The sequence below is a fragment of the Onychomys torridus genome, chromosome 7, assembly GCF_903995425.1.
Source record: "Onychomys torridus chromosome 7, mOncTor1.1, whole genome shotgun sequence".
NCBI classification, from domain to species: Eukaryota; Metazoa; Chordata; class Mammalia; order Rodentia; family Cricetidae; genus Onychomys; species Onychomys torridus.
The window spans coordinates 21,965,934-21,978,046 of NC_050449.1; the positions used below are offsets into that span (position 1 = coordinate 21,965,934).

The following is a 12,113-nucleotide window of genomic DNA, read 5'->3' on the forward strand; positions in this document are numbered from 1 at the left end:
CCTGGGGCATGAGGAAGCGATTAATACTCTTTGTTCTAATGACTCAGGACATGTCAGCCAGAGTGTAGCCTCTCTCTTTGGGGCTTGACAGCCACAGTTGTACCCTAAGCCAACCCAGTATTTTCCTGCCAGTTTAGGCTGTAAATAAAGTGGTCTGCATCTTGTTGTTCAAGCCTAGCAGGGGAGCTCCTGCTCAGAGTCACATTCTTCATCCACAGTAGGTGCTGGCCTGAGACCTGGCTCACTGTTGTCTGCTGTGTGGAATGTGGCTGTCTCTTGTAGCTAGAGATTTAGGGGATGTGATTTTTGTTTTTTCCTAGGATGCCAAGGGAATTTTTTTTTTTTTTTTTTTTTTTTTTTTTTTAGCTCACATGATGCATGGGAATTTGGTTGGGATGAGGAGGGTTCTGTTTTTCCTCTGGCCTGTGTTTTTGCTGGTGATGCTGGCCTATGTAGCAGGTGGGCTTTTCCCCCTGACTCCAGCAGAGCCAGGATGGGATTGGGATCCTGCCCTCGCTGCCGCCGCCGCTTCCTATGACGAATCTTGTTACTACATGCTCTGTCCTCTCCTGTCTCTTACAAGAAGATGATGGGGACCTAGCATATGGGCTTGGCTGCTTTTGGTCTGAGCTGTCTTCCTTGGTCTCTAGGCACCAGTCCTCACGCTCCAGGCAGTGTCCGGGTCCAGGTCTCCATGACAACTGCCAATGTGTCTTGGGAGCCAGGCTATGATGGAGGCTACGAGCAGACATTCTCAGTTTGGTACGGACCTCTGTGAGTCAGCCCCGCATGCTTTGCTCTCTGCTTCTCCCTCCTTTGCCCCACTTAGGGCATCCAGTCTGCCCCATCCCATCCCATCCCATCCCATCCCATCCCATCCCATCTCATCCCATCCCATCCCATCCCATCCCATCTCATCCCATCCCATCCTGGGGTGGGTGGAGGGCCCAAGGAGGCCAGGATCTATACTTGCCAGGTCTGCAGACGGCAAAGTGGGCCAGGCAGTGATGGAGTTCTCAAGGATGCTAGGGACGTCTATAAGGGACTCCTTGCATCCTTGCATTACCACCCTGGAGGTTAGAATGTTGATTTGGGCTTAAATTGTCCCCCTCTGCTCTCTCTTTGGCATCTCTCATTGCCCCTCATTTTACATCTTACCTCAGTCTTTCTCTAGTTCCCTCATCTTGACAGTGTTGTAAAATAGCATATGAAGTGTAGGGTCTAGTTTTTAATCTGTTCCTTGCCCAGAGGTCCTAGGTACCAGTTAGGAGACCAGGTGCTCCCATCCCTGCCCTTGCCTCCACTGTCTGTATTTTCTCCCTTGGACTTTGTGCCTGTCATTTTCATGTCTGTTATTAACCAGATCAGGGACTTAAGATCCTTGCCCAAACCGCGGGGTAGATAGGTCTCACAAATGCATGGACCAGGATGAGGACCCAAGGCATGGGGTGGTGTGAAGAGAAGCCGAGTGGCACTCCCTTCCTCCCCACATCCCCAGGGCTTCTCATTCCTAACATTCCCTTCCTGAGCTGGGAACTACAGCCTCCAGATTCACAGACAACATCCTCAAGTGGGGGAAGACTTTTACTTCCTTCTCCTTCAGCCTGGTTCAGCCTGAATCTGGGGAGGAGGAAGAAGCAGATGTAAACCTCAGAGAGAGCCTTCAATAGCATGGGGTTGAGGGGGCTTCCCTTTCTCCAGCAGTTCTCAGACTGAATGCATACCTTGGGAGTTTTGAGAGCCCCATGGATGAACTGTACCTGGATTGTCTGTGTCCCTCGGAGTTGGGGAAGGGTGGTATCTGGTATGGCAGAGCTGTCTGCTGGGATGGACAGACATTTGGGCACAGAGAAGGGCTCCCTTGTTGCCTGTGGTGCTGCTCTATACTGCTGCCCATCTGTATCACTTTTATCACACTCTGTTTGCTAGCTTTGGTTGGGAAGGTCAGTTGCCAAGGTAGAGGAGGTTTTCCCTTCTTTCTGAGAGGCCCTGGCTCGTTGTACTGCTATGGTCATTGGCTCCTGCTGGGTTTTTTTTTTTTTTTTTTGTCTCCCTTTTTCATCCCATGCTTTCTTTTGCTTCAGCTCATATTATTGGGCATACCTGGTAGTGATAGTGAGTCTTAAAACCTAGAGAGGAACCTGTGGGTACCAGTTGAGTTACAGCTCAGGCGGTCATCAAGTGGGTCAGTTACCCAGGACAATGTCTCCCCCGTGTGGTGTCATCTGGGACTGCATCCATATCAAGTGGCTTCCTTGCCTATTGGGAGTTGAGGAGGAGGGCGGCTTTAGAGTAGAAAGCCACACCCCTAGTCTCTTTTCCCTTGATTGTGATTTCTAGCCTTCAAGGCCTTAGGAGTGCTGGTTCTGCTATGAAGCAAACGCTGATCATTTTTGTTACACGCCTTGGATATCCTCATATGACCCAAGTTGGACTGGAGTGAGCTCAGCATCCTGGTTGACCTTGGGCCACACTTTTGTCTCTCCCTGGAAGGGTAGACAGTCAAGGTTATCTAGGTCCCTTTAGTAGCCATGCCATTGCTTAGCTGCTCACTCTCAAATCCAGTGTCCCTATTCTATCAAGCAGAACCCATTTATAAAGCAGTGCTTCGCGTGGGATTCCCTCACAGTGCAATCGGTAATCTGGCCAGTATCTTCAGCATGCCTTACACCCGAGGACCTCTTTTCACTGGGGAGGTACCACAGTGGGCTGTGCCCTGGTGCCATGAAAGTTGGCACAGCCAGAGCCAGGCAGGTAACCCCACCTTGGTTCTCCCTCTCCCTGCCCTTGAACCTGGGAATGCTTGACCTTTCACTGCCTTCCCCTGGGGACCCTGTGTGCATGCCATTCTCTCCAGTGTGACCCACCCCACCCCTTCTCCCCATCCTCTCTCTCTCTCTCTTGGCCAGGATGAAGCGGGCTCAGTTTGGGCCCCACGACTGGCTGTCCTTGTCAGTACCACCGGGGCCCAGCTGGTTGCTGGTAGACAGCCTGGAGCCTGAGACTGCATACCAGTTCAGTGTCTTGGCCCAGAACAGGCTGGGAACCAGCGCCTTCAGTGAGGTGGTCACTGTGAACACTTTAGGTGAGGCTCTGGGCTGGGTGTGTTGGGGCTAGCAGATCTGGGCTAGACAAAGGTGGTCGCAGGACTAACATCAGGGCTGAGTGTGCCAGTAGCCTAGAAAGTGTTCTCTGTAATGGTTTCTTCTGATTTCCCAGTACTGACTTGACATTGCCTCGTCCCATATCATGGCATTTTGGCTATATTCCTGTTGAACCCTCAGATGGAAAGGAGGTGTTCAATGACATGTATAATGTTTGGCCATTCTACAAGGGAACAGTGAGTCCTTCGGCACTATCTGACTGCAGTGGTGTGTCTTCTGGGGGTCCAAGAACAGGCCTTGGCAAGCAGACTCTTTTCACATGGATTAGAGGTCATGACTCCAGCCCCCTTTCTGTCCCGTGGATGGCAGGTGTAAAATGCTCATTTTTTGTTTGTTTGTTTGTTTGCTTTTGAATAGGGTCTCACTGTGTAGCCTTACCTGGCCTGGAACTCACTTTGTACCAAGCTGGCCTTGAACTCACAGAGATCTGCCTGTCTTTGCCTCTCAAGTGTTGGGATTAAAGGTGTGCACCACCAAGCCTGTCCTGGGCCTTGTTTTGAGTTCAAAGGCTCCAAATGGAATCAAAAGTATGACTCATATGTCGTGAGAAGAACTTACCAGTTCCTGGCATGGGAACAGAAGATACAATCATGTACCTCTTAATAGTGGGGGAAGCATCAGAGGAAATAGCAACTGAGAAACATGTCATTAAGCAGTGAGGTCATTGTGTAGATGGTACGGCACCTGAGAAAATAATACAACCAGGAAAGACAGGGAACTTTAGATCAGTGGAGCTGATGCAGGGAGAACAGCGTGGGCTGTTTTCATTGGAAACCTTTTCTGTTATTGGAGTATATGCTACCCATAAGAAACAGAGTACAGTGCAAACAGAAGCTGCAGCATGGTTGGGTACTACCATTGCCACATGTTCTGTACTGCATGTTATGTTACCTTCAGTGCCGTAGATTCATACCAATGCACCTCACATGTAAGAGGAACCTGTTGGTCTCTATTATAGTGGTACTCTCCTGCTAGCTGATAGGAATTTTTCAGCTCCGTGATTTCATAGGGCCACCATCAGGAATGGTGCTGATGTCGATGTTATGAGGCACATGGCTGCGCTCGGCACTAGATTTTTCTCTCTTCTCTATGGTGCCCATTGCTTCTTCCCTTTTTGAGGAGGTTTTTGGTTGTCTTGCAGTTGTCCTGTTCTGAAAAGAGTCACAGAGCTCTGGGTCACCAGCCCTGACTTACCTTTCCTTGAAACAGGAGGGCTACTGCAGGCGACACCCTCTCCTCTCTCTGAAACAAATTTGTTCTTCGGTAGGTTCTGCCTCCCACACGGGGCTGGGGATTTGTGGCCATCCTCTTCTTCCTCTTCCTTCGACAGCATTCCCTGTTACAACTCCAGAACCTCTGGTGCTGGTGACCCCACCAAGGTGCCTCACAGCCAACCGGACCCAGCAGGGTGTGCTCCTGTCCTGGCTCCCACCTGCCAACCACAGCTTCCCCATTGACCGATACATCATGGAGTTCCGAGTTGGGGAGCGCTGGGAGATGCTGGATGATGCCATTCCAGGCACCGATGGAGACTTTTTTGCCAAGGATCTGTCACAGGTGCGGACTTTAATGTTCATGTCTCTTGTTCTCAGTTTCTGGAATGGTCATGACTATTTGTAAAGCCACTGAACATTGAATGACCCACCTCCAGAGCATAAATAAGGTCAAGCCCCTCACTGGCCCTCTTTATCTGTGATCTTAGACTCTCCCTGGTCTGCTACCAAGGGTTGGATTGGTCCCCAGACCAGAGCTATTTTAGTGGCATTGGGGACCAATGCTACACAGATGGTTTTCCTCAAATACAGATGTAGTTAGAGTTTTCCTGCCTGGCCCAGAGTCAGGACAAATCTGTCACCAGCCAGGCCCATAGATGCTCAGAACCAACCAAGTAAACACACAGAAACTTACATTGTTTAGAAACTGTATGGCCGTGGCAGGCTTCTTATTATCTACTTCTTCTATCTTAAATTAACCCATTTTTATTAATCTATACTTTGCCACGTGGCTCATGGCTTACCATTACCTTACATCTTCCTTGTCATGGTCTCGGCTGGTAGAATCTCTGCCCCAGCCTTTCACCTCCCAGAATTCTCTTCTCTCTTGTCCTACCTATACTTCCTGCCTGGCCACTGGCCAATCAGAATTTTATTTACACAGAGCGATATCCACAGCACTTCCCCTTTTCTTTTTTTTTTTTTTTAAAGAAAGGTTTTAACTTTTACATAGTAAAATTACATATAAGAAAACAATTATCAAGCAAGAATTACAGTTACAATATTAAAGAAGATATCTATCTTATATTTGTGACTCCAAGGTTTTATATCTAATTTATCTTTTATCATAACTGAGGAAATTATAACTATCTAGTCTTTAACCACATCAAAGACCCCAGAAGGATATAATATTACCTGAGAACCGGGAGAAGGATGCAAGCAACTTTCGGGAGTCTTGCAGGGTAGACAGAGACAGCTGGCAGCCTGGACAGTCACCTAATGTTCCTTTGTAAAGTTGAGCTGCCGACATGACAAGAAAGAGATAAGGTACTGGTAAGCCATGAGCCACATGGCAAAGTATAGATTAATAGAAATGGGCTAAATATAAGAGTAAGAGCTAGACAATGGTAGGCCTGAGCTAATGGCCAAGCAGTTTAAATAATATGAATGTCTGTGTGTTTATTTTATAAGTGGGTTGTTGGACTAACAGGGTTTGGCCGGGGCTGGAGAGAAGCTCTCCACTACATACAGACACTATCTAGGGTAAGGCAGGGTGAGGCCAGTAGGGATCATCAGACCCCAGACCTCAGTTTCCTGGGTTCCAGCTAGAGTGGTCTAAAGAGGCCCTGTAAAGGTTGTCTTCTAGGCTGGCCAAGAGAAGGGCTCTTCTTTTAATAATTCAGAGTCCTGGGAGAAAATACATTCCCTCCTTATTTTGGTGGACATCTTTTAAGCAGGAACATCTTTTTCTTGAGAGAGAAAGCCACTTGCTTCATAGATTGAAGAGATCTCACGTATCCGTCCATTTCTCCTTTCCTAGATGCTCTCCATGGCTGCTGGAGTTGATTCATGATGTTGTTTGAGAGATCATTGTGCATCTTTCTCTGCAGTCTTTCAGTGGCTACATGTGCATAGCTTGAAGTCCATAGCTTGAATGGTGGGCATATGTATACTGTAGCATTAGCCAATGCAAGCACTCACCATTAAACACTTCTTGGGACCAGTACTCTGGGCAGCCTGTTCTATGGAAGTCATGCACAGGGTCAGTGGCTGTGGTCCTAAGCTCTGCAGTTGACTGAGTATTGTCCCTGGATTGTAGGATACATGGTATGAGTTCCGGGTTTTGGCTGTCATGCAGGATCTGATCAGTGAACCCAGCAACATCGCCGGTGTCTCCAGCACAGGTACTTTGGGTCCCCCAATCGTCTGACAACAACCAGGACATAAGCCTTAGAGCCACATGAGCGTCCTTTTGTGGAATAGCCCGCCTGGGAGGACAGGCTGGGTTAGAGGCTTATGCAGGAGTCTAGTTGAAACCTCGTGAGTCCTAGCATTTATGAAGTCCATCCGACCCATGATACCATGACACATTATTTGATCCCACCGTGGAGCTGGGCTTATCTTCCATAAGATAGCCGAGGAGGGAAACCCATGGCATCCTGTCAGTGGGTGCTGCTTGCTGTACATTGTCTGTTCGCTCTTGAGCATTGCTGTGTAGTGGGGCGGGCACCCTGAACTAGAGGGAAGATTTCTCAGGTCAACAAGTGTTTGTTGGATGCCTATTATAGGCTTCCTTATAATTATGTGGGTTTTATTTGGAAAATTGTTGTTTGGTGGTGTTTTCCTTCCTTGCTTCCTCTCCCTAGAGTTGTTGTTGTTTTTTTCTCAGACTAAATAAAGCCAACTCCTAGCATTTTCTCCACTTATCTTTTTTTTTTTTTTTCTTGGCACCGGTCCCATTTCCACATGTCTTCTCTGCATTCCAGAGTTCCTGAAACACAGCAGAGCCTCTCCCCAGGGTAGTGGTGTCCTTGGTGTGGGAGGGGCTCTGGCTTAGTAAGCCAGTCAAGGCCCCATTTCCTTGAGAGCAGTGTGTTCTGAGATCCCTGGGGCCAGGTGGCGAGGGTCTTGGCCAGAAAGATCTAGTAGGGAGCCTCTCAGAGCTACAAAAGCATTGGCTTGGGCAGATGGGAGAAGAGCCGTGGAGCCAAGGGCATGATGTGAGGAAGGGGAGAGTGTGATTTTTTTTTTTTTTTTTTTTTTTTTTTTTAGCTGAGGATTGAACCCAGGGCCTTGCGTTTGCTAGGCAAGCACTCTACCACTGAGCTAAATCCCCAACCCCAATTTTTTTTTTTTGTCTCCTATATCAGGCACCCTGGGGCATTGTGTAAACTCAAGTTATCTCCCATAGGCAGCAAAACTTAGCTGCTTCTGTTCTGGCTTCCCTCCAGGGAAGAGACTCAGAGAGATGGAAGAACCTAGAAAAATAGCTTCCATCCAGAACCAATGTAGAGGACTTGAGTGTTTTACGCGCTCAGTTCTGTGAACTGTTCTTACTCAGTAGCCTTGTGCCTGACCCCCAAAAGTTAAGGAAGCATGCCTAGTGAGACAGTCGCATATGGGTGAATGAGGCTGCAGCAGCAACAGCATTCCCTGTAGTTAACGCCCCTCTTTTTCAAGATGGTGGTCCATCAGTGTAATGTGGATTCTTTTTATCAGTTACCATTGTTGATGTGGAAATGAACTCTGGCCAGCCAAATCACATTGTTTTGGACTTCCCTTTGGCATTCTTTGAGAGTGGCACTTACTGATCTCACGACCTATGTGTACAGTGCAGTGGGCTGGGGTCTGGTCCTGGCTCTGTCACTAGCTGGCCTGTGAATCCTACATAAAGCTTATTCTTTAACTGTGAGAGGGAGAACTGAGCCCATCTCATCCTCTCTACAGCTCCAGTCTGCTTCTGGAGCCTGAATGATCAAGACACACTAGTCCTTGCTGTAGGAAGCTGCCAGCCTGTCCTATAAGGAGTTAGAAGATGGGTGGGCCTATATTCTGTTGTAACAGTTCCTCTTCCTGATTTAGAGTTGTATCCCCAAGGTATCTTCATTCTGTAGATGACATGGGAGAAAGCAGGAAATCCTGACTGGAAATCAGAACAACTGTGCTCCTGCTAGGGTACCAATAGCAGAGTGAGCCAGTCACTCAAGCTTTGCCAGTCAGTGTCTTCGTTTAGAGAAGGGGAGTCTGGGTAGCTGGCAGGGTTACTCTGGGAGCCCCGATAGCATGCATGGCAGTACTTTGCTGCACTCACAGTGATAGACAGCTATAGAAGATGATTGGGGCAAGGGAAGATGCGGGGATCATTTCTTCTTTGTAAGCTACAAGGAAGTTGCTTGACTGTCATAGACTGTCCCTTCCTTAACTCTCTTCACACTTCTGCACCACCCTCATTACACCTCTTGAAAGGCTCACATTAGCACCTGGTGTGGAGGTCAGGCCCCAGCCTTGACTGCCCTAGGGAAAAGTCCCTAGGGATCAAGTGTCAGAGTAGGTAGGGAAAACTTGGGCAGGCGTGAGACCCATGAGTACTTCTGGCCTTCCTTGCAGACATCTTCCCACAGCCGGACCTGACTGACGATGGGCTGGCCCGGCCGGTGTTGGCTGGGATAGTGGCCACCATCTGTTTCCTGGCGGCTGCCATCCTCTTCAGCACTCTGGCCGCCTGCTTTGTCAACAAGCAGCGCAAGCGCAAACTCAAGCGGAAGAAAGGTAGGTGTTTGTCCTTCTGTCCATGCCTGGCTGAGGTCGGACGTTCTCTAGCGGGAAGCAGACAAACCGCCTGTCCTGTTTCTCCTCTGGGAAAAGGGGCACAGGGAGCTTGCAGGCAGAGCTGTCAGTGGGATTGGAGTTTTAAAATATTTTTGTTCATTTCTGGAAAATTCCATACACCTATTATATCTCCCCCGCCCCCACCTACCTCCAACTTCCTCCAGGACCCACCAACCCAGCTCCATCCCCACTTCATGTTCTCTTTTATTGTTATTATTGTTGTTGTTCTGATGATGATGATGATGATGATGATGATGATGATGATGATGATTTTGAGAGAGAGCCCAGGCTGGCCTCAAACTGGAGATTCTCTTGCCTCAGCCTCCCAAGTACTTAGATTATAGGCATGTGCCACCATGCTCGGTGGGACTTGATTTGAAAGGGGGAAGAGGAGAGCAAGGGTATTGGAGAGAAGAGGATGGGCCAGGCTTCAGGGAGAGAGGGCCTCTGAGCTGGCCATAGAGCTACCAGGCAAGAGAAACCTTTCCCTCTGTGACTACATATCAGGACTCTCTGTGGATCCTGGGGAGAGGGTACCAGTTTTTGTTTTTGTTTTGTGGGCTCAGGCCTCTTCCTTTTGTTTTCTTTCCAGATCCTCCGCTGTCCATCACTCACTGTAGGAAGAGTCTTGAGTCTCCGTGAGTATCTCTGGCTGTTGGGGGTCTGTAGGTAGATGGGGAGGCTGGACATACATAGGTGAACTATGAGTTTTAGTTGGCCCCATTTCCCTAAGATGTTTCGTGTTTGTGGATTGGCATGTCAATTTTAAGTTGTGCACATGGATTGAGGGAGTGTAGTCTAGATGATCCAAGCTAGTAACTTATTTGTTTAGCTTGCAGTGTTTTGTCCTTTGCCTGGCTAGAGTCGGTATTAATATTAGCTTGCATTTCTTGAACAACTAGGGAACAAAATTGGAGTTGTGCATAGGCAGGGTGTACCAAATTTAGGGGCTGGCCAGAAGAAAAGTAGCAATGTGGGTGTTCATTCCAAAAATGGATGATACGTGTCTAGACAATTGAGAGAGCTGGCCAGAGTTTCTGACCAAAATATTCAGCCCATCCACGCCTGTTCCTTTTAGAGTGACTGTTAATGAAAAGACGCTGTAGGCTGCGTATAGCACCCCTTATCACCTTCTGTGCCTTTCTCTTATAGCTTGTCCTCTGGCAAGGTGAGTCCTGAGAGCATCCGCACACTCCGAGCCCCTTCTGAATCCTCTGACGACCAGGGCCAGCCTGCAGCCAAGAGGATGCTGAGCCCCACGAGGGAGAAAGAACTGTCCTTGTACAAAAAGACCAAGAGGGCCATCAGCAGCAGAAAGTATAGTGTGGCCAAGGCTGAGGCCGAGGCTGAGGCCACCACCCCCATTGAGCTGATCAGCAGAGGCCCCGATGGCCGCTTTGTCATGGGCCCCTCTGAGATGGAGCCGTCGGTGAAGGGCCGGCGGATCGAGGGCTTTCCCTTTGCAGAGGAGACGGACATGTACCCTGAGTTCCGGCAGTCGGATGAGGAGAATGAAGACACACTGGTGCCCACGTCTGTGGCTGCTCTGAAGCCCCAACTGACCCCTATGTCTTCCAGCCAGGAATCTTACCTGCCACCACCAGCATACAGCCCTCGGTTCCAGCCTCGTGGGCTTGAGGGTCCCAGTGGACTGAGAGGACGACTTCAGGCTACTGGCCAAGCGAGGCCCCCTGCCCCTCGGCCCTTCCACCATGGCCAGTATTATGGGTACCTGAGCAGCAGCAGCCCTGGGGAGGTGGAGCCTCCACCCTTCTATATGCCAGAAGTGGGCAGCCCCTTGAGCTCAGTCATGTCTTCCCCACCCCTGCACACCGAGGGGCCTTTCGGCCACCCCACCATCCCTGAGGAAAATGGAGAGAATGCTTCCAACAGCACTTTGCCCTTGACTCAGACACCTACAGGAGGCCGCTCCCCTGAGCCCTGGGGCCGGCCAGAATTTCCCTTTGGGGGACTGGAGACCCCAGCCATGATGTTCCCCCATCAGCTGCACCCCTGTGATGTGCCCGAGAGTTTGCAGCCCAAGGCCTGCCTGCCCCGAGGACTGCCCCCAGCCCCCCTCCAGGTGCCTGCAGCCTATCCAGGCATGCTATCTCTGGAGGCGCCAAAGGGCTGGGTAGGCAAGTCACCCGGCAGGGGCCCCATTCCGGCGCCCCCTGCGACCAAGTGGCAGGACAGACCTATGCAACCTCTGGTCAGCCAAGGGCAGCTAAGACATACCAGCCAAGGTATGGGGATACCGGTGTTGCCTTACCCCGAGCCAACCGAGCCCGGGGGGCACGGTGGCCCCAGCACATTTGGCCTGGACACCCGGTGGTATGAGCCCCAGCCCCGGCCCCGGCCCAGCCCCCGGCAGGCCCGGCGTGCCGAGCCCAGTTTACATCAAGTGGTGCTACAGCCCTCCCGGCTCTCACCTCTGACCCAAAGCCCCCTCAGTTCCCGTACTGGCTCCCCTGAGCTCGCTGCTCGTGCCCGACCTCGACCAGGCCTGCTGCAGCAGGCTGAGATGTCAGAGATCACCCTACAGCCGCCAGCCGCGGTCAGCTTCTCTCGCAAGTCCACGCCGTCCACGGGATCTCCTTCACAGAGCAGCCGCAGTGGGAGCCCCAGCTACAGGCCCACCATGGGCTTCACTACTCTGGCCACAGGCTACCCTTCTCCTCCTCCGGGCCCTGCCCCTCCTGCACCAGGGGACAACTTGGATGTTTTTGGACAGACGCCTTCCCCTCGCAGAATGGGGGAGGAGCCACTCCGGCCAGAGCCCCCAACAACCTTACCTAGTTCAGGGTGAGTGTAAACCACTGTCTCTGGCCTACTTCTGGTCAAGCTCCCCAGGCCTCACACTGTCCCCTACCTCCCCAACATCCCAACAACAGGCTTTGTTTGGGACACACTGCACCACCCCTAGGAGAGGAGCTCTGGCCACACATTGGCAGTGTCTTCGCTTGGGACTGATGGGCTTACCTGCTGGTACCCTGCCAGGAGCTTCATGAGTGGCCTCACCCAGCCCAGAGTTCGGTGAAGGCTCTCGGTGTATCAGGAATGTGGGGGAGGGGAAGGGGACAGTATAGCAGGCAGCGATGTCTGTGAATGCTGCCCTTGAGGTGGA

At 50.6% G+C, this 12,113-nt stretch overlaps 1 protein-coding gene across 5 annotated transcripts in view; it reads left to right on the forward strand.

The window, feature by feature from the left end:
• The window catches only part of Igsf9b (immunoglobulin superfamily member 9B), a 52,878-nt gene that overhangs the window by 23,374 nt on the left and 17,391 nt on the right, over positions 1–12,113 (forward strand). For 4 of the 5 annotated variants that reach the window (XM_036191610.1, XM_036191613.1, XM_036191612.1 and 1 more), the window contains exons 12-18: positions 651–774; positions 2,910–3,085; positions 4,495–4,721; positions 6,477–6,561; positions 8,765–8,926; positions 9,579–9,624; positions 10,139–11,791. In XM_036191610.1, coding sequence (XP_036047503.1) covers positions 651–774; positions 2,910–3,085; positions 4,495–4,721; positions 6,477–6,561; positions 8,765–8,926; positions 9,579–9,624; positions 10,139–11,791 — 2,473 coding nt within the window. The remainder of the gene's footprint in view (positions 1–650; positions 775–2,909; positions 3,086–4,494; positions 4,722–6,476; positions 6,562–8,764; positions 8,927–9,578; positions 9,625–10,138; positions 11,792–12,113) is intronic. The other variant, XM_036191611.1, reaches the window with a different exon arrangement.